Source organism: Nansenia antarctica (assembly GCF_963989245.1).
Source record: "Nansenia antarctica genome assembly, chromosome: 14".
Taxonomy (NCBI): domain Eukaryota; kingdom Metazoa; phylum Chordata; class Actinopteri; order Argentiniformes; family Microstomatidae; genus Nansenia; species Nansenia antarctica.
In genome coordinates, this window is record NC_137684.1 from 1,612,920 (window position 1) to 1,636,214 (window position 23,295).

Consider the following 23,295-nt stretch of genomic DNA (forward strand, 5'->3'; position numbering starts at 1 on the left):
GAAAAATGATATCACATTATGTAAATACTGTATGTAAATAAATGTAAACCAAAGACTAATGGAAAAACAATGGTGACTTTACATTTTCTTTGGCTAAGATTATTTTTCTCTTTAAAGATATAACGATTGATTATGTTGCTGTTCACTCATAGGGTAATGCTTGTGATAGTCAGACTCCTTGTCACATTGCCACACAGGGACATGACACAGGCCTATAGTGGACACAAATATATATTTCTCCACACAACATTCATAAAAATTGTGAATGTGAATCGTGACAGAGATTCAATGAGCATCCATCATCAAGTACCACTGGCAATGCACACAAATATATATTTCTCCACACAAACATTCATAAAAATCGTGAATGTGAATCGTGACAGAGATTCAATGAGCATCCATCATCAAGTACCACTGGCAATGCACATTGGGTCTTTGGTCTGTAGTGAACAACCTCTGTCAAGTCATCCCAAGGATCATCTGAGGGAAAATTTCTACCCATCTGAGGAAGCAGACAACTCTTTGGATAATAGCATCGGGAGTAACCGCTGCATATAGCAATGCTCTAAAAAGGCAAATGGACCACTTGTCTGAAAGACAAGAGCTAAAGCTTTGACCGGAATTACAGAATACCAGAAGTATACCATTTACATTTACAATGAGATTCACTCAATCATTCAGAGAGACATTTACATCATTGGCAGTAAAGCTATTTGGGGCATACCCTCACTCCAATGTACACATGTTACATCACATTTGGGGTTTTTTGGTTGCTTTTTGGTTGCTTTTGAGTTTCTTTTTTTTTTACTAGGTCAAAACTCCTTCTTTGGACTCAATTTTCTGTCTTTCAAACTTCCATCTCCATCATCTCCGAAAGCCCTTCCCACATTAAGGCCATTTTAAAGCTTTTTAAGGTCCAGTGCACTGGAAATGCCAGTCCAAAATAGTTTTTGGTTTTGGTTTTAAAGGCTGACAATATTTAATGCACTTCAATATTGAAACTATAATACTAGGGAGACACATATTTCAAAATGTTAAAGCATTTTTACCACCCTTCACAACAAAAAAAACTATTCAAGAGAAACTCTCAAACAAATGAACTCTACCCATGCATGTATGAAGACATGGCTTTTAAATGTTCTAAACCTTGTCCCCTGAGTTAAAAGGAAATAATACTGCACAATACTGTTAAAAGGAGGTAGTACTGTATACAAGAAGATAAACTGAGGTAGACAACGAACGGGGTCAACCGCACTCTTTGTTCCAGTGAAAGAAAACTTAAATATAGAGACAAAATGTATCCCAATACATTTTTGTAACATTCTTTTCAACATTCATCGTGGGTGAGCTTTGGTTTTTAGGACAGTCAACATCAGATACGCAGACAAAAAAGCAGACAGACTAAAAATGAGGGAAATCACAAAAAAAAACGTTAAACGACATTCATTACAAAATCCTGAGGTAGACCTGAGACAAATGCCCTTTTTTCCCTCCATAATCGTTAAGCTTCCTGATCCCTACTTCTTTGTTAGAAAAGGACCCAGGGATCCAGTTCAGGAGGCCGAGGGGGGAAAGGGGGGGTGTGCTTCAGCTTCAGCTCTTGCCGGAGAGCAGGTACAGGCTGGGGGGTGTTGGAGCGGACATCGGGCCCGTGGGTTGGGGGGTGCACTGTGCTGGGTGGGTCGCCTCCAGAACAGAGAGGCGGCAGGGGAGAGAGGACTGGGCAGGGTCAGGCTGGTCTGGGTCAGGGTCGGGACGATCGAGGGGGTAGGAGTGGTTGTGGTGGCGGGGACGGGGATGGCTCGGTGTCTCCTGGATCTCCACGGTACAGCAGGCGGCCTTTCCCTTCTCTCCCTCCTCCGGAGCAGGGTTGTCGTCCAGGCTGAAGGACGCCGGCCGGGAGCTGCGGTGGGTGGACGGGTTGCTCATCTCCCCGTCCTCGTTGGAGTAGTGGCCCGAGTCCCCCGTCTCGTGGCTGCCCTCGCTGGTCTGGGAGTTCTCCGAGTCCCCCTGTGGCCCGAAGAGGATCTGCAGGGACAAAGGCTCGAGGGGCGCCGAGCCTAAACTGGCCTCGTACATCAGAACCGTCTTTCCCGCCTCGTACAAACAGGCTCTGTTCTCAGCCTGAGGAAGACAGTCACACACATAAAGAAAGGAATAGTTTAGGATATGCTTATAATAATAATAATAATAATAATAATAATAATAATAATAATAATAATAATAATAATAATAATGATAATAATAATAATAATAATAATAATAATAATGATAATAATAATAATAATAATAATAATAATGATAATAATAATAATAATAATAATAATAATAATAATGATAATAATAATAACAACAACAATAATGATAATAATAATAATAGTAATAATAATAATAACAATAATAACAATAGTGATAATAATAATACATTTGACTTATATAGCGCTTTTCTAGACACTCAAAGACTCTTATCACTCTGTAATGTTATGGATGGTGTCTCTTTAGTAGCTGCAAAGTCATTGCAATTAATTCTGAACACTCACATCCTCCTCGTTTGGGTTCCGTCTCTCCCTCTTGGAGAGCAGCCATTTCTTCCTGTTGCTACCGTTGACGGGGCTAGCATGATTTACCGTCTGGTTATCCTCACCCTTCATGAGAAACACGGACATAACAAGTTTAGAATTGTTTTGGAAGAGCTTTTAGAAAATGATTTTCCACACCTCCAATAGGTTAGTTCTATGACATCAATAAAACATAACATAATATTCACTCATGGTCTGTTTGTGGACCTACAGAGTTCGATATACCATGTCTCACCTTGGAATCTATGAAGTCACTTCTTATCATGGGCACAAGGACCTCTGCATTCTCTACATGGTGCTCGTTGGCATAGGGCAAACCTGCATGTGGGTTATCACCATTCCCTCCACCAACCGCTTTAGAGATTTGGGATTTCCTATAAAGATAAAAAGTCAAAACTAAATGTAAACACATGATACAATCTAAGAGGTCTTCCAAAATAAAAAAAACTAAACATATGAATGCCAAAATATCCCATCAACAACAAAGCTCAACCAGAAAGGATGGAGTATAGAGTATACTCTGCCACAGGTCCAATAGGTACAGGTGTAAGCAGCACTAGAGTTGAGGGGGGATGAGGGGGGATGAGGGGGATGTCATCCCCCCCTGAAATAAAAACAGTCAAAATCATCCCCCTTCTAAAACTGCCATCCCCCCTTTCCATCCCTTATGTCATTTTATCAATGAACGTGGTATTACTGCTATTTCAACATTTAGTTTTGCGCATATTGAGTAAAATACTGTGGGCGAGGGAGGGGGCACACACACATGCAATGACGTTTTTACCAAGTCACTGACACTGAAGTCACTGACGCTGTGGGGATGCTACAATTGTCCCCATATGATAAAATCCACCATCCCCCCTGATTTTCTTTTACACCTTGAGTACTGGGTGTGAGGGATACTGTAGATACGTCAGACCTGAGGCAACGAGAGGGGGTGTGGAGGGGGACGAGGTCAGCAAGGTAGGAGAGGGCCAGATTGTTGATGGCTTTGTAAGTGGTGAGTACTGTACCTGGATCTGCCTTTACTGATGAGGATCACGGCGCACATGACTATGCAGGCCAGGGCGATGCACACGCCCACGATGATCCCAGTCATGGACTTCTGGTCGATGTGGTAGAGGCCGTCAGAGAACACTGAGAGACCAAGGACAACATCATCTTATACTGGGTAATCACTTCACACAGGTAAGGTATCCTATTAGCTGAGGCGGCACAAATACAATCATCAGACTTCATTCATAAATGCAAATCATGGTCAGCCTTGAACGATGTTTGTGAAAGCAGCAGTATTTAACCATAAAGTCATGTATGTTCCTTGTCTCCACTGTTAACTCTATAATGCCTGAACCATGAAATAGTTGGAGGAAAATCTTCATTTTTCAGAATTTTCATGAATGGGTTTAGATACCTTTTTAGAGACTGTTTAGAGACTGTTTAGAGACCATAATACCTGCAGTACCACATTTGATACGCATTGATTTGATTTTTACTATAAAATACATCATGAAATATAAAGTCTTTATGATCTTTGCTTCAAACAACTAGATACTCATGTTGGATATCAGTAAGAAATGTGATATTCTAACCGTAACCGTTGCTAAAATAGCAAAGATTGGGGACAGACAACGTTCTGGGCTTGTTAAGCATTTAAAAAAATAATAATAATGGCATTGCATCGTGAAAATGCACAGCTGATCCTCATCAGCATGTTGGATGCAATTAGATGGCAGAATCGATATCTTATCTGCCATCCGGTGGATTTTCGCGGTACTTTTCACCCATTTGAGGTCCGACAAAAAAGCCCCGAAAACGTATCATATATAATACGTGCAGCGTTATAGGGTTAAGTTCCTTCCGTCCCCTGCTCTGTTAGTCTGCTAACCTTTGGTCTCGGAGGAGAAGCTGTCGGAGTGTCTGGGGCTCTTCCCGCGGTGGGGGCTGCCGGGCTGCAGGGTCAGCTGCACGGCGGTGGAGAAGGGTCCGTCCCCCACCAGGTTGGAGGCGGAGATCTTCACCAGGTACACGTTCCCCGGCTCCAGCTTCTCCAGCAGGGCCATGGTGTTGCTCCCTGTCGACGACAGCAGAGCAGGGTGTCAGAGAGGAGAGAGAGGAAGAGAGGAACACACACACACTGACCCGGTGATTCGAGACCGAGAGCAGTGGTGGCTGGTGAAGGTAGAAACCGGAAGTCAGGCTCATTGTGCTTGAGATCTGATCATGAATATGATACGATAGTTCGAATCATGACTCTGGGCCCTAGTGCAGCTGCGTTACCTGCATATATGGTCGTTACGCCACTGTGTACACATTTCTACTTCCACCAACCTCCCCTGACTGAGAGGCATACTCATATGTATTCAGGCCAGCACACATATATCTAGAGGTTAACCTGTAGTAGTGTAATCCAACCCAATGACTTTCCAAGCATAATTCTGTGATATGCTTGCCTATGCTTGTTTTGACGTATATTTCACATGTATCCACGTTGGATGACCCCCTTTTCACTGGAAACATGCTTGATAGCAAAATGTCTGGGCTTGGGTGTGTCTGCGAGATGACCTGTTGAGGCTTGGGTGTGTCCGCTCACTGGGAGCAATTTGGGGTTCAGTGTCTTGCCCAAGGACACTTCGACATGTGGCCAGCCGGGGCTCGAACCGCCGATCTGCCAACCTTGCGATCATTAGACGGCAGCTCTACCTCCTGCACCACAGCCGCCCCGATACGCGCCCCCCTCCCCACTCACCCTCCCTCTGCAGGGTCTACCCCCCCCCCCCCCTCCCCACTCACCCTCCCTCTGCAGGGTCTACCCCCCCCCCCCTCCCCACTCACCCTCCCTCTGCAGGGTCTGCCCCCTCCTCCCCACTCACCCTCCCTCTGCAGGGTCTGCCCCCTCCTCCCCACTCACCCTCCCTCTGCAGGGTCTGCCCCCTCCTCCCCACTCACCCTCCCTCTGCAGGGTCTGCCAGTGTCCCGCCAGCCAGGCCCTCTGCGAGGCGTAGAGGATGGTGTAGTGTGTCACCGCCACGTTGGCCTCGTGCGGCTCCCTCCAGGACACCAGCGCCGTGTCATCCTCGATCAGGGTCACCCTCAGCCCCTCAGGCGGGTGGCTGGGCGCTGGAAACAAAACACAGGTCATAAACATCAACAAACGGAAGGAGAGACTCCCCTTCCATGATGACATAAACCACATAAACCATCACTGCAGTTCAGTGATCCTCAGTGTGTTCCATTTAGATTGACATTTTTGGACATCTCGCAGACGCCTTTATCCAAAGCGACTTAGAACAACTACATTTTGTCTATGGAAGTGAATCGTCTGTCCATCAGTCCATCATAAGGAAAGGTAAGCTATGCTAGGGCCAGAGGCCATTGGCAGTCATACTGCTAGAGGAAGGAAGAATAATGTTTTTTTTTTATTGTTATGACCTGCAGGGGGCGTCCTGTGGTAAACCACGGGGCTCCAGGGGCTGGAGAGCTGGTCCACGTGGAGACGGACCACAAACTCAAAGCGGGTGTTGGGCTCCAGGTCCTGCACCACCACGCTCTGGTTGGTGCTGTAGAGGGGCGAGCAAAACAAGTTCAATCAACTCAAAGTAAAAAAAACATCAAAAGATTCTTCATTCTCCTGTCAAAGGCAAAGGGGTTTAAAACCACTTGGAACATCGACCGATGGCAGTAAACTGGTACGGCGTATGAAGTTGTTGTCTGAGTAGAAAACACGACAAACTCACGTCTGCAGGTAGCGTATGGCGGAGGCGTTCTGCGTGCCCACGGGGGTGCAGCGGGCCGTGTAGCTGACAGCCTTCCCTTTGGTGAAGGCAGGACTGCTCCAGCTAAGACGGACCGCCGAAGAACCGTTAGCCAGGGCCCTCAGATGGTCAGGAGATGGAGGGCTGGCCACCGGATGGTCTCGGACCGCTGACACACACACACACGCACACGCACACGCACACACACACACACACACACACACACACACACACACACACACACACACACACACACACACACACACACACACATTTTAATTACAATGAAGTTCAATTAAGATTAGATGGAAAGGCTGTATGGTTGTTTTGGTAAATCAGTGCTAACATGTCCACTTACACAGACATCCAGGGGTACTGACGGTCTGGTCCACCTGGTAACCGTCTCCTAGCAGGCTGAACGCCCGGAGCTTGACCCGATACTTCCTCCGCGGGTCTGAAAGGCAATACCAATGAATCAATATCCAGGGTTCCGGATCTGAGACATCACATTCAAGCACCTTTCAAGGACTTTCAAGACTCAATTCCCTCATATTCAAGGACCCAACACAGCATAGTTTGAGACAGATCTAGATGAGAATTTATATAATAGGAACTATCCACTCACAGACAACAATTAAAAAGAGAGGCTTGAATGTGTGAACACTAGATGGTCTCTTGCCTTCTCTACCACAGCACAGAAAAACAATTGTGAAATATGTGTAAAGTTAAGCAATACAGAGAGTTATTTACTAGTTGATGAGCTAAGTAAAAACATTTTGAAAAACATTTTTTTGAGAGAAAGAGAGTGAGAGAGAGAGGGGAATTCAAGCACTTTCAATCACCCATGTCTATTTCAAAAACCTTTAAGACCTTGATTTTTTTTTCTCAAATTCTTCTCAAAAAACTTTCAAGGATTCCAAGGACCCGTGGGAGCCCTGATCAATATAAATGAATCAGACTACTCTGTCTGCAATCAGTGCTAATACTCGGTCAATATTCTGTCAATACTATACGAACACTCAGTCTGTAATCAACTGACCACTGTCTTCCCAGAATGCCTCAGTTTGTAAAAAAACAAAGCCTCCTCTCTGTCCTGGCCATTATCGGTCAAAAAAGAAGTGAGTGTGTAAAAGAAGTAATACATCAATAACGGTTAACATAGAAAGTTTCCCATTTCGGTTAACAGAATCAAGTAGAACAGGGACAGTTGTTTAGTGCTAGAGGGCACATCCCCTGGTCACAGCTTGCGATCCCCCTTTCAGGGATCACTCAGGGTCTCGTGTGTCACGCCAGCCCATCTATCATGTCTTGTCACAGGCAAGAGAGCCTGAGAAACCAGGACCAGCCGGAGGGCCTGAAACCTGGGGGTTACAACACCACCGAACACCATGACAGACAGGATTATCACACGCCGACTCCCTCCTGATCCTAAAGCCTTTTACGCCCCAAAAAGTAAATGACATGAAACTACACGAAGAAAACATGACCTCACTAGGCTGTGCTGTGCTGTGGTAACACCTAGATAGTCGGAACGGCAGTTATAAAGAGGGAAGATGAGAGGTGGGTCGAAACACGTCTCAGATCAGGCTAGACAGAACTACACAACATCCTCATTGGACATCGAAATCTCAGGTCAGAGAAACAAAAAAAAGAGACCATCTTTTGGGCAAAAAGATCAAGGAAGGTTTCGCAATCCAGTAGTTAAATATCCTGCCCTCCTTAAAGCACGCAATTAAATCCAGCGTGTGTTTGACTTTAAAAAATCCCACCGCCGCCACCAACACCTCCTAAATCAGGGCATGTTAAGGAGAGCGTAACGATTAGTTTTATGTCTCCTGTGTGAAAGGTTAGCCTCAGCCTGTGGGTATTGACCAGTGGAGGCAGGGGAGGCAGGGGAGGCGTGTGTGTGTCCAGGGCTGTGTGGTAGGGGGGAGGAGGAGGAGGCCAGGGGCTGCGTTCAGCTGCTGGGATCCTAAGCCCTTGGGACTGGGGGGGTTTGACTGGGGTCAGGGGGTCAAGCCAAGATAGAACAGGAATCTGGGCTCAGGACTGTGGGATACTACCGGCCCCCTTTGTTCCCCCTCCTAGTCCAACCCTAGTCCCGTCTACGAACCGCCTCCATCTTCCCCTTCAACTTGGGAGGTGGAGAGATAGAGACGGAGACGGAGATGGAGGGGTAAACTAGGAATGATTCCAACCAGGCATTTTTTTACCAGTAATCTGATTCATACTCGTCATACGGAGACATTAAATACACTTTGCTTTACCAGGGTATTGATCTAACTCTTTGAATTAATTTGAGTTATATTTTGTTAGCTAATTTCCAGATAAATCATAATTATTTTAGCCATTTGAATGTGTCGGGAGAAATGGTGTTGAAATGACAATTATCCTCAAGGTCGAGACAGCATGAATCTAGACCGAATCATCGTCTGCATCTCTTATGTCTTATTTACTTGTACACAACAGAGCAGCAGTGGGAGTCGGGGACTAATCCAAGTCCAGTCTCAGGGTCAGAGGTCGTTGGCCCGTCTAGTTTTGACCAATCCCTGGGGGCCTGAGTGTCCAGCTGGAGGGGGGAGCGGTCAGGGTTGCGAGGCCTGGACGTATGGCACAATGGCCTGGGTTAATTATGCAGGGACAAGGGGATGGGAAACGGTGGTGGGAGGGACATCTGGGCCTTGACCTCTGACCTTGGGAGTCTGTGCTCACACAATACTGCAGAGCCGGGCTGGAGAGGAGACGGGACTGCTGTTTAGGGAAACAGGGTCAGGCCTTATTGATCGGGGGAGAAAGGGGCGAGGGACACTTAAAGGTGTCACTGCGAATTGGAAATAATCAGCAAATGCAGAATAGGTCACATGGTCACACGGAGACACATGGTTCTCTCTGCTCGTTCCTCCCTGTAACCCTTTGATGCCCTGACAGTCACTCACGACTGCAGATCTTAGAACCACAGCAGTTAGATTATCTATACAACGTACTTAGAAGCTCCAAATCCAGTTAAGAGCATTCTAGGGGACCAGTTTGCTTCAGCAAGATAGCGTTGAACTGAGCAAGGAATACCTAACAACTCAGAATACTCCAGGGCATGATTTTTGTTGCACCTTGTCTTTAACAATGTTTTACAGAAAACTGCGATTATTAAACCAGACTTTTAGTAAACAGTCTGGAAATCCATTGCATATGGGTATCCCCCTCCCCTTCCCAAGTGTCCCCAGCACTACCTTAATTAGACCCCTATACTTTCTTTCTCTATTTATGTCTTGTTTCTTTTTATTATTACTACTCAATCTTTTCAGTTTGTAAAGCGTCTTTGAGTGTCTAGAAAAGCGCTATGTAAGTCCAATGTATTATTATTATATTCGAGCATTCGTTGAATGTAAAACTCCCATTTAAGGGTTCATCTTTTAGAAATATATTACGGTTAAGAAGGCTTAAGACTACACCTTTCGACACCTTTCTGCTCCTACAGACTGGTGTTTACATCAACCATGTACACATGTACACATCAACACATCACACATCACACTCACCAAGGCCACTGATGGTGTAGCTGGAATTCTGAGGCTGCAGCTGGATGGTGGGCTGCTCTGGTTGGCCCTCCTCGTAGTGACAGAGGCGGTATCCCTGGACAACCACAGATCCTGGAGATGGCTGCCAGCGCACCATGATGGAGGTACAGTTGAGTGATTCGAGCTGCATCACCGGGGCTGATGGCACTGGAGAGGCACAGGAGAAAAGAGCTCATTCATGTGTCACTTAGAGGTCTATTGTTGAGAGGACTCTACACATCTGAAGAGCTGAGCTTGAAGGACAGTGTCATTCAGAGGTATGTATATGTAGTGTAGGTCTTCAGGCAGTAACTGGCAGTAACAAGCACCGCAGGAACATAACATTTACAGTACAAAAAGCACATAGCTCACACACAAGTTGTTCAATTGAGTTGTTAAGGTGAAATTATTCGCAGATGAGCATTTACAATAAAAGAACACTGACCTGATCATATAATAATATATAATAAGAAGAAAAAGAAGAAGAAGAAGAAGAAGAAGAAGAAGAAGAATTATTTTGTTGTGAAACACTTTGTGACATTTGTCAATGTAAAAAGCGCTATACAAATAAACTTGATTGATGAACTGACCAATCACCTGAGAAAGACAGGTTCTGTTGGCACAATACATCAACATGTTTTTATGACACAGAATATCACTCAACAAATACACACACATGTGTAAAGAAACACTACAGATGATGATAGATTTCGCTATGAAACGTCTCTTTGGAATATTAGGAGCCTGATTTGCTCAAACAGCAATCCAAACCGATATGGGTGTTAGATTAGATTAGATTAGATTAGATTAGATTAGATTCAACTTGATTGTCATTGCAGAGTACAATGCAGCTACCTCTTCTCCTTTATTTCCCATTGTATTCTCCACTCAGTTGTGAAGTTAACTTAGAAAGAAACAGCTGGCTTCACAATAACCCCCCCCCCCCCTCCACCCTCCCACCTCCAGGAGCTCCATCTCTCCCCCCTGACGACAGGCCTGATCACTGACCTGCCCTCCCTGCACTGTTTACCTCCAAAACACAAGCAGGCTTTTCTGTTTGTTAGTGTTGGGGAGGGGAACTCCATTCGCCTACCTGCAAATGTCACTCCCTGTCCCTGAGCTAAAGTTCAAATTCAGAATAGGTAGACAAACAGCTACAGCTAACCCCCCCCCCCTCCCCCCCCCCTCCACACACACACACACACACACACACACACACACACACACACACACACACACACACACACACACCAGGCTATGAAAAGAGGCTATTCTTCCCCCACACAGACGCCTGGGGCCCTTGCTTTATGACCCGTGACTGGGGCCACTCTAACACCACTGACAGGGCAGGGCAAAGGTCCCTGGGTAACCAACACAAAGACTGTGGGACAATGCTACCACAGCAAACTGATCATGAGTTGGCCACACCGCACAGGGCCGGGGGCTTCCCAGAGCTGATCATGAGTTGGCCACACCGCACGGGGCCGGGGGCTTCCCAGAGCACGCTAGGAGAGGCACAACACCCGTGTGACGAGAATACCACAGAGCACCTCGGGGTCGCCGTGAGGTGGCTATTCGCTAACCCTAATTTACGACACAATGTTGATACTTCACATTCCTAGATAAAAGTATCCTAGAGTCACTGGTTGTTAGACTTTGTGTTGTGGCCAAACTTGAAGCTTTTTGAAATATTGGGAGTGAGTGACCCACCGAATAGATCAAACCTAAGACTCTAACCACAACTCTGGCTTTGACTCGAGAGGGACTGTGCCGTGAGTTCTTTGGATTGGATTAAACAGCTCTCGGCATGCAGATGTGACCGTGGATATGGCCACTACATCCCTTTGACTGCTTGTCTTGTTAGCCTTACAATGTCTACAGTGTCCTCCATGTTGTCTCCTGCTGTGACCGTACATACTTTTTACGTTTTTTCTGAGTGGGGCAGATATAGTGAAGACAGACAGGAAAGTAAGGAGAAGAAGGGAGAGAGAGGGGGCATGTCAGCAGGGCATGGACCGGATTCGAACCCATGCCGACACGGGCATATGCATGCACTGTCACTGTAGACCGCGGTGCTAGACCACTGGACCACCCCAGGCCACTGTGAGCGTACCTTTGGTGCTGGACGTCTTGGGTGTGCGGTGGGAGGTCCAGGCGGAGGGCTCACACCAGCCCACACGGGTGGCTGCGGCCATGCGCAGGAGGTAGATGGTGTCTGGCTGCAGGCCTTCCAGGAGGTGCTCGGTGCTGTTCTGGGCCAGCTCCACGGAGCTCACGCTGTTGTCCGCAGCCGTGCGGTAGGACAGGCGGTAGGCGGAGAGACGTCCCCGGCTCAGCTTGGCGGGCAGAGGCTGCCAACTCACCTGGATGTCTGTGGGGCTCTGGCTGGAGAGACTGAGCTCCGGGGTACGCAGGGGCACTACGGACACACACACGCACACGCACACACCACACACCACACACATGCGCACACACACACCACACGCGCACGCACACGCACACACACACGCACACGCACGGGCACGCGCGCACACACACACCACACACACACGTCATTAACCCAAACATAAACAACTTAAAGGTCCCGCCAAAATTGACTGAAGAAAGTGACCGCTAAGAATTCTGGGAGTCGCAGTCCTTGGTACTCACCGTCCTCGAAGGTGTGTTGACTGACTTGGTCAGACATGCGGCTCGCTCCCATCGGCATGTACGCCACAACGTAAAAGGTGTAGTTCCGCGCCGGCTCCAAGTCGTCGATGATGTAGCTGGTTGTGTCGTTGCCAATGACGGCTTGGTACTCCTCGTTGTTTAGACCTGTTATGAAGAGGGAAACAGTGGAAAGGAGGGTTTGAGCTCATTTGAAGTAAGCTGCTAAATGGGAAATGGACTGCACTTATATAGCGCCTTTTTTGCTGCTCCAAAGCGCTTTACAACGGCCTCTCATTCACCCATTCACACACCAATGGCGGCAAGCTGCCATGCAAGGCGCTGGCCCGCTCACTGGGAGCAATTTTGGGGTTCAGTGTCTTGCCCAAGGACACTTCGACATGTGGCCAGCCGGGGCTCGAACCACTGATCTGCCAACCTTGTGATCATTAGACGGCGACTCTACCTCCTGCGCCACAGCCGCCCCATTAGTATATAAACTATCGGTACACTGCTCAAAAGTACAGCTCAAGGAGCAGTGGCACAGTAAACACCTTTAAAGCATGCGGCAGGTAAACAGTTCGGTCAGCTGACATCTCCCATACGTATGTTGCATCTCAACTTTTCTGTAAACAGAAACATGCCACATTTCCCTTCGTTTCACAGCGTTTTCCCTGAGGGGTCGACTGCATCAAATGTCAGGAATGAATGAAAAGAAAAAAGGCATTTGTTTACTTTTGACATCTTCTGAAGAGTACCGGTACACCCTCTCAGCAATGTGGGTTTACTTAAGGTTCTAGATTATCTTCTCACATTACAAGTGTTTGGAGGTCTTTTGGGGGTAAACAGAGTCCTATTTTAAGGCCGAGGAGCAAGCTTATCAGGCTTTCAAACTGCTGCCCTGTCCCTTTAACAGAAAGCAGTGAGGTTCAGAGTGGACAATAGCAGGCCAGGCATGTTTAGAGGAGCTGCCATTCTTCCTTCTTGAACTCTCCCTGGCAACAACAGATGGCCTCCTCCTCCAAGAAAGGTTGTTGATACGTTCAAGAGCGGAAGCCTATTGAGGTGGGGTGGCTGTGGTGCAGGAGGTAGAGTCGGCGTCTAATGACGGCAAGGTCTGCAGATCAGCGGTTCGAACCCCGGCTGGCCACATGTCGAGGTGTCCTTGGGCAAGACACCCAACCCCAAATTGCTCCCAATGAGCGGGCTGGCGACTTGCATGGTAGCTTGCCGCCATTGGTGTGTGAATGGGTGAATGAGAGGCCGTTGTAAAGCACTTTGGAATAAGACATATATAGGCTATATAAGTCAGTCCATTTAGGGTTTTCCATTTTTTCAGGTGGACAGACTCTTCATTTATACTTTAGATTCTGATGTTGTAAGACAGTTGAACTACGCTCATGTCACAATGCTTTTACTACATCATTTATTTTACAAGAATCAATGGCTGTAAGGCTCCACAAAGTGTGTAATTGATTCCTATGCAAATCAGAGACCCTATAAAAACAAAGATATTCATTCCAAAATTACATGAACTATTGTCCTTGCATTAAGATAGACTCATTTCAACTTATTGAGTGGTTTGTTGATGACATTTTCCAATTTTAGCTCATATTAATAGCAAAGGGTCTGAATACTTTTAATACATTTACAGAAATGTAAAAAAAACGTGTTTTCACTTTGTCATTCTGGGGTATTGTGTGTGGATTGTTGGCAAATTATTCACATTTAATCCATTTTAAATCGAGTCGATAAGACAACAAAATGTGGAAAAAGGCACTGCAATTAATTTAAAAGTCAAATAATAGATTTATACCTCAAGTCTCAACTCAAAGTATTTAACTCACACACCTTTTAGCATTTCTAACAGATAAACAATCAGGCTGTAACATATGTGACACAGTCTGGCGAAATGAGCAACCAGAAGGCAAAGTAATTTTTCGGTTATTTACATGTGCGTAAACTACAGATTGTAAGCTTTTAAATGATGTGTCATACATTGAAAATTGTAACAAATTGAAGACGACATGAGCATTTGAAAGTTGCTACCCCTGAAATCACATTCCTGAGAAAAAGTACTGATCTCTTCCTCAACTCTCTTACCTTCAGCCTTCATGTAGTGCACAGAGTAGGCGATGACCTTGTCTGCGTTGTAGAGCGGCCTCTCCCAGGCCAGTAGGATGGCAGAGCTGGAGATGGTCTCGGCGTGGACGTTCCTGGGCGCGCTGGGCCTGTCCTCGGACATGACCACGATGAGACGCGCCAAGGACAGCACGGAACCCTGCTGGTTCTCCGCCAGACACTGGTAGATGGCATCGTCCTCTGGGATGATCTGGGTGATGACCAGTTTACTGAGGGACAAACACAAACTGTGTTGTTAGTACAGGCAGGGACAACACTTGTTTTTGTATGTGCACTGCCGTAAGGATAACATCAATAGTATTATAATTTTGTTAAAGTTATTTATTCTGAGTGGGGCAGTCCCACTCATATTTTTCATTTTATTGGACAGATAATATAGTGAAGACAGACAGGAAAGTAAGGAGAAGAAGGGAGAGAGGGCAGGTCAGCAGGGCATGGGCATATGTGTGCACTGTAGACCACGGTGCTAGACCACTAGACCACCCCAGGCCACATCATCAACATTATTATTGTATGATAAAAGATTTGCTTCTATCGTTCTAAAGCGTTCCAAATGCTTTTGGATCACACTGTATTGCACTGATCACGTGTGTGGATCTATTCGATTGCAATACCTGTTGTACATCTTGATCCTGCCGTTCAAGTGAACTTCCTCTCCGTTCTTCAGCCAGGAGATGCGGGGCGGGGGCACCCCCTCAGCCTGGCACACAAAGCGGGCGGTGCCGGCGCGAGGACGGGTCTGGCTCTCAGGCCTTTCCACTATGGAGGGGGGCACTTGGGGGGGGGCACATAGGGAGAAATCGTGAGATTCTGAGAATGCGAACACATTCGTTCCTAAAATGGGGGCAGTGGTGGCGTAGTGGGTAGTGAGTTAGAATCAGAAGGTCATAACTTCACATAATCCCATCTGGGAACACCACCAGTAGTGTGCCTTTGAGTAAGGCACTTAGCCCTAAGTTACTCCAGGGAGACTGTCCCTGTAGACTGTTTCGTATACGTACTCAGACAGAATAAGCAGAAAAATGCATTATTACATATATATATATAATGTTATAATCTTCAAATCAGAAGATTCTACGTTTTCCTTAGAATCTCTGAGACTGCCAATGGCCCCGGGCCTGAGCTAGATTACTCTTCCTGCTACGACTGGTGGATTGATGATTCACTTTCTTAGTCAAATGTATTGATTGTAAGTTGCTTTGGAATAAGGCGTCTGCTAAATGCCAAAAATGTAAAAATGTAAATGTAAATGTAAAAATGTAACAAACAAACAAACAGAAGGTTTACCCAGCACGGTGATGTTGGCAGCGGCGACGGTATAGTTGCGCGTGCCTGGAGTGGTGGCCCGACACAGGTACACCCCGTTGTGCTGAGTCTTGATGTCGGTGATGAGAAGGTTGCCGCTGCCCAGCACCCTGGCGTTGTACACGTCTATGGGCTTACTGTCGGCACGGCTCCAGGAGATGATGGGTCTGGGGTTGCCCGTGGCAACGCACTCCAAGACCACCGTGTTGTGGAGCGGCGCCGTGACATTCTGAGGGCCGGCGATGATCCTGGGCCTCTGACGAGGTTTAAGGCCAGAACCTTCAAACAAAATGGAGGAAAACGTATCCTACGTATGAATAATGATATCATACAGTGGTTCAACACACAGACCAGGGTTCCCACACCTTCTGAAACATCAAATTCAAGCACCTTTCAAGGACTTTCAAGACTCAATTCCCTCAAGGACCCAACACAGCATAGTTTGAGACAGATGTAGATGAGAATTGATATAATAGGAACTATCCGCTCACAGACGACAATTAAAAAGAGGCTTGAATGTGTGAACACTAGATGGTCTCTTGCCTTCTCTACCACAGCACAGCAAAACTATAGATTGTGAAATGTGTGTCAAGTTAAGCAATACAGAGACTTATTTACTAGTTGACGAGCTAAGTAAAAATTTTTTGAATATAAGTTGGGTTTTTTTTTGAGAGAGAGAGAGAGAGAGAGAGAGAGAGAGAGAGAGAGAGAGAGAGAGAGAGAGAGAGAGAGAGAGAGAGAGAGAGAGAGAGAGAGAGAGAGAGAGAGAGAGAGGGGAATTCAAGCACCCGTGGGAACCCTGACAGACACTAGTTTCAAAACCCATTCAGTGTATTCTATTTCTACACATTATCGGTCAGAGCACAACATACTAGTTGAACAGCCCGTTCAGTGTATTCTGTGTCTATGCCGTCCACAGTCGACTCACCTGGGTTGACAGACAGCGTTGCCTCTCTGCTCTTAACGTGGTTTCCGATGTTGGTCGCCACACAACGGTATCTCCCAGCATCCTCCAGTTGGACGTTGTGGATCTGAAGAACTCCATTAGGCAAAACTGTGATTCTACGGACACGTAAAGAGAACTGCGGTCAGTTTTAAGAGGCCTGAGATAGCCTTGTAATACTATATGTTAGACAAGGGGTTTCACATGAAGAGACCGGAGGAGTGAAAGGAGAGATGGTTGTGGACGTGGTCCTATAGCTGGTACTGTACCTGTCTGTCTCCAGGGGTAAGGTGCTTTGGTTGAACTCCCAGGTGATGGAGGCAGTTGGAGATGATTTGACCTTACAGGTGAACCTGGCCACGGAGCCTTCGGTGGTCACCATGGGAACGGGCTGCACCTCAAAGGCTGAGATACCTGGAACACAAAGATAGAAGACTGGGTCATCAACACCATTCAACACCATTCAACACCATTCAACACCATTCAACACCATTCAACACCATTCATCTATGTATCTATTAAAGGCAAGCGGAAAGACTCTGATAAGCTGTGGGAACCATAGAAGAACATGTAGGATAGAATATTTTATACAAAGTGGAGGAAAGTTTTTGTTTTTGTTTTGTTTTTATTCAATCCAATATTGATGCAGGTTGTGTGTGTCTATGTTTGTAATCTTTGTTATTGTATGTTTCTCTTTCTTTGTTTTTTGTTGTTTTTTCTTTGGTGTTGGTATATGAAAATAATAATAAAAATATTGTTTAAAAAAATAAATAATAATAATCTATGAGGGTCATACACAAGTAATAAGCAGTGGTTTCTCAGTTCAGTAGGTCTTCTATACTATAAAAAAAAGAAATAATAATAATAATAATTTTTTAAAAAGAACTTAATATCAATGTAAATATTACTTTTGTACATGACTATTCATTTCAAACTACAGTACACTGCTTGAAACTCTATCAGACTGCCTTTGTAGATTATTCATGCAATCAATAATGCCTGATAATGATGAATGTGATTTAAGTTCTTGAGGGGGGATGACCATTTCAAGCCACCATGATCTTGCCTTTGAGCAGCTATCAGGTCCAATACTCCCCAGCTGGTCGGTTCAATGGATCAATGGCAGAATGGCATTGAATGATGCATTGTCATAGATCAACACTAATCAATATACACTCCCTTTTCACAGGGAGAATTACCTTCAACCATCGGGGAACTAGGCTTTTAGACTGCAAATAGATTGGCTGGGTGAAGAAACATACACACATAGAGCTTCAATAATGAAAGCTAATTCTATCTGTCTGACTATAGACTAGGCCTACATACACACAATACAGAATATCACCCAAACTATGGACTGAAGAAATATGTGGGGTCATGGAAGATACTGTAGTATTATCTTGTTTCATGACAGATGATCTTCAATGAATTATTTTGTCTGTTTGACTTTAGAGTACGTATACAAAACAAAATGTGACACAGTCTGATCATTTGGTCCGCATGTTGGCACACTTTTCGAAAGAAAAGTCCGATCATTACATCGGATCCCGACATGAGGACCAACGCATTAGAATGTGGCACAAATATCATCCAAACTACAGACTCAAAAAAGATGTTGTGCCATTGTACAGTTAAGTGTTTATGATGCTGGATTGGCAAGATCCTTTGAGCTGGCACACATCCTGTTCTAGGCTTGCATATAATAGGATATATAACATATAAAGGACCCCTTCAAAACTCACCCTAATCTAGGCCTACTACTTTCACGATATAACCTCTAACATCTTGTGTCAGGATAAGACTGTTGTTTACACTTCTCCATTATAGTGATACGGTCTCTCCCACCCCCCAAGCCACAGGAAGGACCGAGTCAATAATGTGTTAAAATAAATCAATGACGATGCACCCCCTACTAAAACACAACGTTTACATCTGGGCTCGTTCTAAAAAGGGGGGATTCTGAATTAGAGACATTCCTTTTAATTGAAGGCATCAATACATCAATAGTACAAACAAACGAACTGCTAACACTCAATGGAGGATAGGTCTAATCTTGGCCTAAAACAAAGGCCTAAAAGAGAGACTCCTTCACGGTCTATTATCATTTTGTCATTTGGGGTTTTTGGGGTGGTTCTTTGACGCATGTATAATTGTGTTTGTTTGTTCTAGATGCTGAGGCCTAGCTCAAGAAACAGTTGGAAGGTAAAGGACAAAAGGGGCATAAGTGAGCTGCTTTCTCCAGATAATACAGTATGGGAAACACAAAACTCCTTCCCCTGGCCTGAAGATACACACTATCCTAGGTCCGAAGCTAAGCCTTAGCATTCACGTGTGGTGGTAAGAAAACGCCTTTGTTGGAGAGAAATAAAGAAAACAACAATAGCATCATGTAGGCTCAACCAGCCGTTGAAAATGACTTGACCAAAGATAACAGAGGGCCTGTTCTCTCTTGGTGAGACCAGGAGGCCTAACGTTGCCCCTGGTGGGTGTGGCTACAAGAGACTCGTCTACTAATATGGCCAGTGGTGTCGTAAACAGCAGATCAATGGCCAGGTCAAACAGCACAAAGGTTCCCTTAAAGAGGTCAGAGTTCAACTCAGCCCCCCTGTCCATCCAATTTTTTACCCAAAATTGGGGACGCAGATCGAAGTCTGTTAGGCTATTGTCTAAAAAAACCGACCTTGCATATATCCATTACATCCTTATTGTTCTTTACATATACTGTAGTAGTTATATTAAAATTATGCCTCCAAGTTGTAGATTATTATTATTATTATTATTATTATTATTATTATTATGTCACAGAGCATGTTCCAGACTCTGTGAGGAGTGATGTAACAAACAGAGAAACCTACGGGACTGTCTGGAAACAGAAATCAAGACAGACGCAAATAAACATTTCCTAACCCTGACCTTGTCTTCAAATGTGTGTGAGAGAGAAACTAAAACTATAATTTCAGGAGTGGAGAACATGACCATGAACCTGGTCATCCACATGACGAATTGGCTCCATTTGTATAATAAAGGACCTGGACTTGACAATGCTAGAGAGGAGAGAAAGCCCAGTGAAAAGGCCATGGTCGAATGAAAGGACAACAGGGCAGCCTAGCCAGAGCAGCCCGGTGACATCACAAAGCCTTTCCCATGTGCCCCCTGACCTCCGGGCCCCCGGACCGACAGACGGGGAGCAGGGAAGAGGCCCATCCTCCACCCTAAGCCTCTACAGCTGACCAAAACCTTTAACCCTTTAGCTTCTCTTTCTCAGGACCTTATTTCTCAACCCACTACTGGTTTGGATGTTCACTAGTATAGCTTGAAAGTGCAGTCAAGGTATTTTCCTTTGCACCAAGATTGATGTACAGCTATCATAAAAAAGATAATTGTGTCGCTTAGTGCGTCACACGTTTCTCTGCAAAAGCACTGATGGAAACACAAATACAAATAGTGCCTAATTTTTCTCCTGTCTGTTTAAATAATGGATGTAAAGCACTTTGAATTGCCCCTGTTGTGTGAAATACAAAGTGCTTATACAAATAAACCTGCCTTGCCTTGCCTTGGCTATTATTATAACATTATTACAGAAAAAAAATCGCGATTTCACCTTGAGGATTCTATTCAGCTTACGAACTTGCCTCAGTAAAGACAAACCCTGTCTATGGAGGTGGTGGCCTGGTGGTGAATAGACCCAGCTGTCCTGTCCACTGATATGTGGACAGACCCAATGCCCTGAAAAACCAGCCTTTTCTTTAGGGGCAGTCAGGGGCATTCCAAACAATGGGGCCAAAGTGAATGGCCTTTTAGAGATTCCTCTGTGTAGCAGAGCACAGAACAATCACACAGAGCAGTGGCCTTGACTGGCCATGTAAGTGCACCAACATAAGGACACAGAGGGTTTGCATGGCTGTTTACTACGACTTCCCAGTCAGATGCATGGCTGGATAGAGGAAACCTGTGTGTGTGTGTGTGTGTGTGTGTGTGTGTGTGTGTGTGTGTGTGTGTGTGTGCGTGTGTGTGTGTGTGTGTGTGTGTGTGTGTATTTGTGTGTGTGTGTGTGTGTCTGTCTTACCTTTCCTCAAAAAACACCAATTAACCAGAGTTAGTTTATTATCTTTCAGATAGACTCTCTCCGTTAGCGCTTAACTGTCTCTTAAAACACGTCTTTAACTTCCACTAGCTGCTTTTACCACCAGGACTTCCCACTCCCTCAAATAGTACACAACATCCAATAAGCATGGAAATTCTGTCTTTAGATGATTCTCCTCAATAAAAAAGGAGGAGAGGGAGGGGGGGAGGGGGGGAGGGGGGGAGGGGGGAAGGGGGAAAGGGGGAAAGGGGGGAGGGGCCATCTGGACCCCATCTCCAGGCGTAACGGCCTCAGAGCTCGCAGCTCTGATATTGATATGTTTACATATCCTGAATACCATAGTAGGTTCTCTAAACTCTCATCATGGCACAACATAATTACATTCGGGGGGGGGGACGCTGACAAGAAATGGATTCCATACTTTGACTACAGTCTCACAACAACAACTGTCTTGTTGTTACCTTCAACTCCATACTTACTTGCGATAGTCAGGCGGGATCTTTGGCTTAGGATGGCTCCATACTTGTTCTGGGAGAGGCACTGGTACAGGCCTTCGTCTGATTCCTCCCGGTCCCTCTTCACCTCAGGGATGTACAGAGAGCCGTTGGACAGGAGGTGAACACGGCCGCTCTCCGACACGCTAACTCCATTCTTCAGCCATCTGATTCTGATGGGAGGCTGACCGTGGGCCTGGCACTCCAGGACGACCGGGTCCTTTGGTATGACGGTGACATCACACGGTTCTGTGATGAAGGACAGTTCACTAAAACAAAGCACACCTGAGGGGAGAGAGAGAGCAGGAGAGTTATACAGGAGCTGAGGGACAGGCTAGGATGGAGGGGGGGGGGTGATAAAGGGGTCTATATTGATATGGGGCAGGCCTGTCAGATGGCTGATGAAGTGATTCTACTCAGCAATTGCACTTTCACATTGTATTTCCAATCTTAGTATCATACTCTACATTTATAACCAGATTATAAATACAGTATGTATCCTAGATTTGTTTAGGACGTTGTTCTCAATATTGTTATTTTTAGTCTATCTTTCTCTTTTCTCTTTTATTTAGTACAATTTTGTTGAAATGTAGATAATGAATCAGTCGTTATGGTTTGCTTATTTGATCGATGTCTCTATGGTTGTCCCATTAAACTCAAATAAATCCATGACTCCTATGAGGTGGAGACAAACACAATAGGCTATGTTATGTGCAAAATACTCTCCACTGAAATGAGTAGCACATATCACCATCACACACCATTGACTGCTAGAGGTAGTCTATGACTTGTGTTAAAAGAGATTTCATGGAATAACGTTTGAACTAGATAGAAAGGCACATAAGGACATCAGCCTCCAGTCCATTCCAGAGTCGCTCAATCTCGTGTCACTTAATGATGAATACAAGACTGGTCGTCCGCGCAGCAATTAACAACTGGACACTGGCCAACACATGATTATGGTAGGAAGCCAATCACTCATTTATAATCCGTTTGATTCTAACCAAATAGTGCATCATCATTTTGACTTTGGCTAATAATTCATGTTCCCCTTCTCTCGTGCGTCTTTCAGGTATCCGCTCTAAGGTTATGGGGGTCTGTGGTCCTCCGGCCATACGGACTGTAAGGGTCCTAAGGTCTTGCAGAGAAGGACTCTCTCTCTCTAACGCCAAAGAAACGGGCACAAACAAATGACTTACCTGAGAGTGGGAGAAGTAAAACAAAAAACAGCCAATGCTGGTATAGTTTCCTTTGGAAAAACGCCATTTATCCAGATCGTTCTGTCATTCTAAGTCTTGAGGATCGCCGTTCCCCACCGCGCAGTGTGCTTCCACAGTTACTAATGACCCGGGTGTATGGAGACACCTCTGTCCTGGGGACCCCCCTCCCCCTCGACGCATGCGCTCCTAACCGGAGCTTCGCAGAAACGCGCACAATTGGGCCAATGTTGCGTAACTCTTTCCAAAACAGTTTATTTGGGATTGGAATTAATTGAATCTGATATCAGTAAGCTACATCGGTCAGTTTGCATGGAAAAAACGGAAACAACGCAAAAGGGCATTGTGTGTGATAAGATAACACACTATAAGAAGACTTCTTTGAGTATCAATTGCCAACATATTATGCAGTCCATAGACATCCGATGATTTCTGCTATGTGTTTTTTCAATTCCACTGTCATTCCACTCTCACTTCTCCTCTCATCTTATACTTTTAAATAAGCATCATAGGCTAACTTGTCCAACAAATAATGTCAACACAATATTGGATTAATCAGATGCAAAGACTTATAGTGAT

The 23,295-nt window shown here is 45.3% G+C and overlaps 1 protein-coding gene across 1 annotated transcript; it reads right to left on the reverse strand.

Moving 5' to 3' along the window:
- Positions 1-1,593: 1,593 nt before the first annotated feature.
- On the reverse strand, positions 1,594-22,765 carry LOC308170453 (protogenin B-like; the record flags this gene model as incomplete). The annotated part of the gene is made up of 19 exons (XM_080545243.1): positions 1,594-2,124; positions 2,541-2,645; positions 2,815-2,953; positions 3,593-3,716; positions 4,465-4,650; positions 5,526-5,696; positions 6,009-6,136; positions 6,314-6,500; positions 6,690-6,785; positions 9,868-10,053; positions 11,999-12,304; positions 12,535-12,699; positions 14,635-14,882; positions 15,288-15,447; positions 15,961-16,257; positions 16,907-17,040; positions 17,191-17,335; positions 21,485-21,784; positions 22,699-22,765. 19 exons carry the CDS (start codon positions 22,763-22,765, stop codon positions 1,594-1,596), a joined length of 3,675 nt encoding a protein of 1,224 aa, XP_080401369.1.
- Between the last annotated feature and the right edge of the window lie 530 nt (positions 22,766-23,295).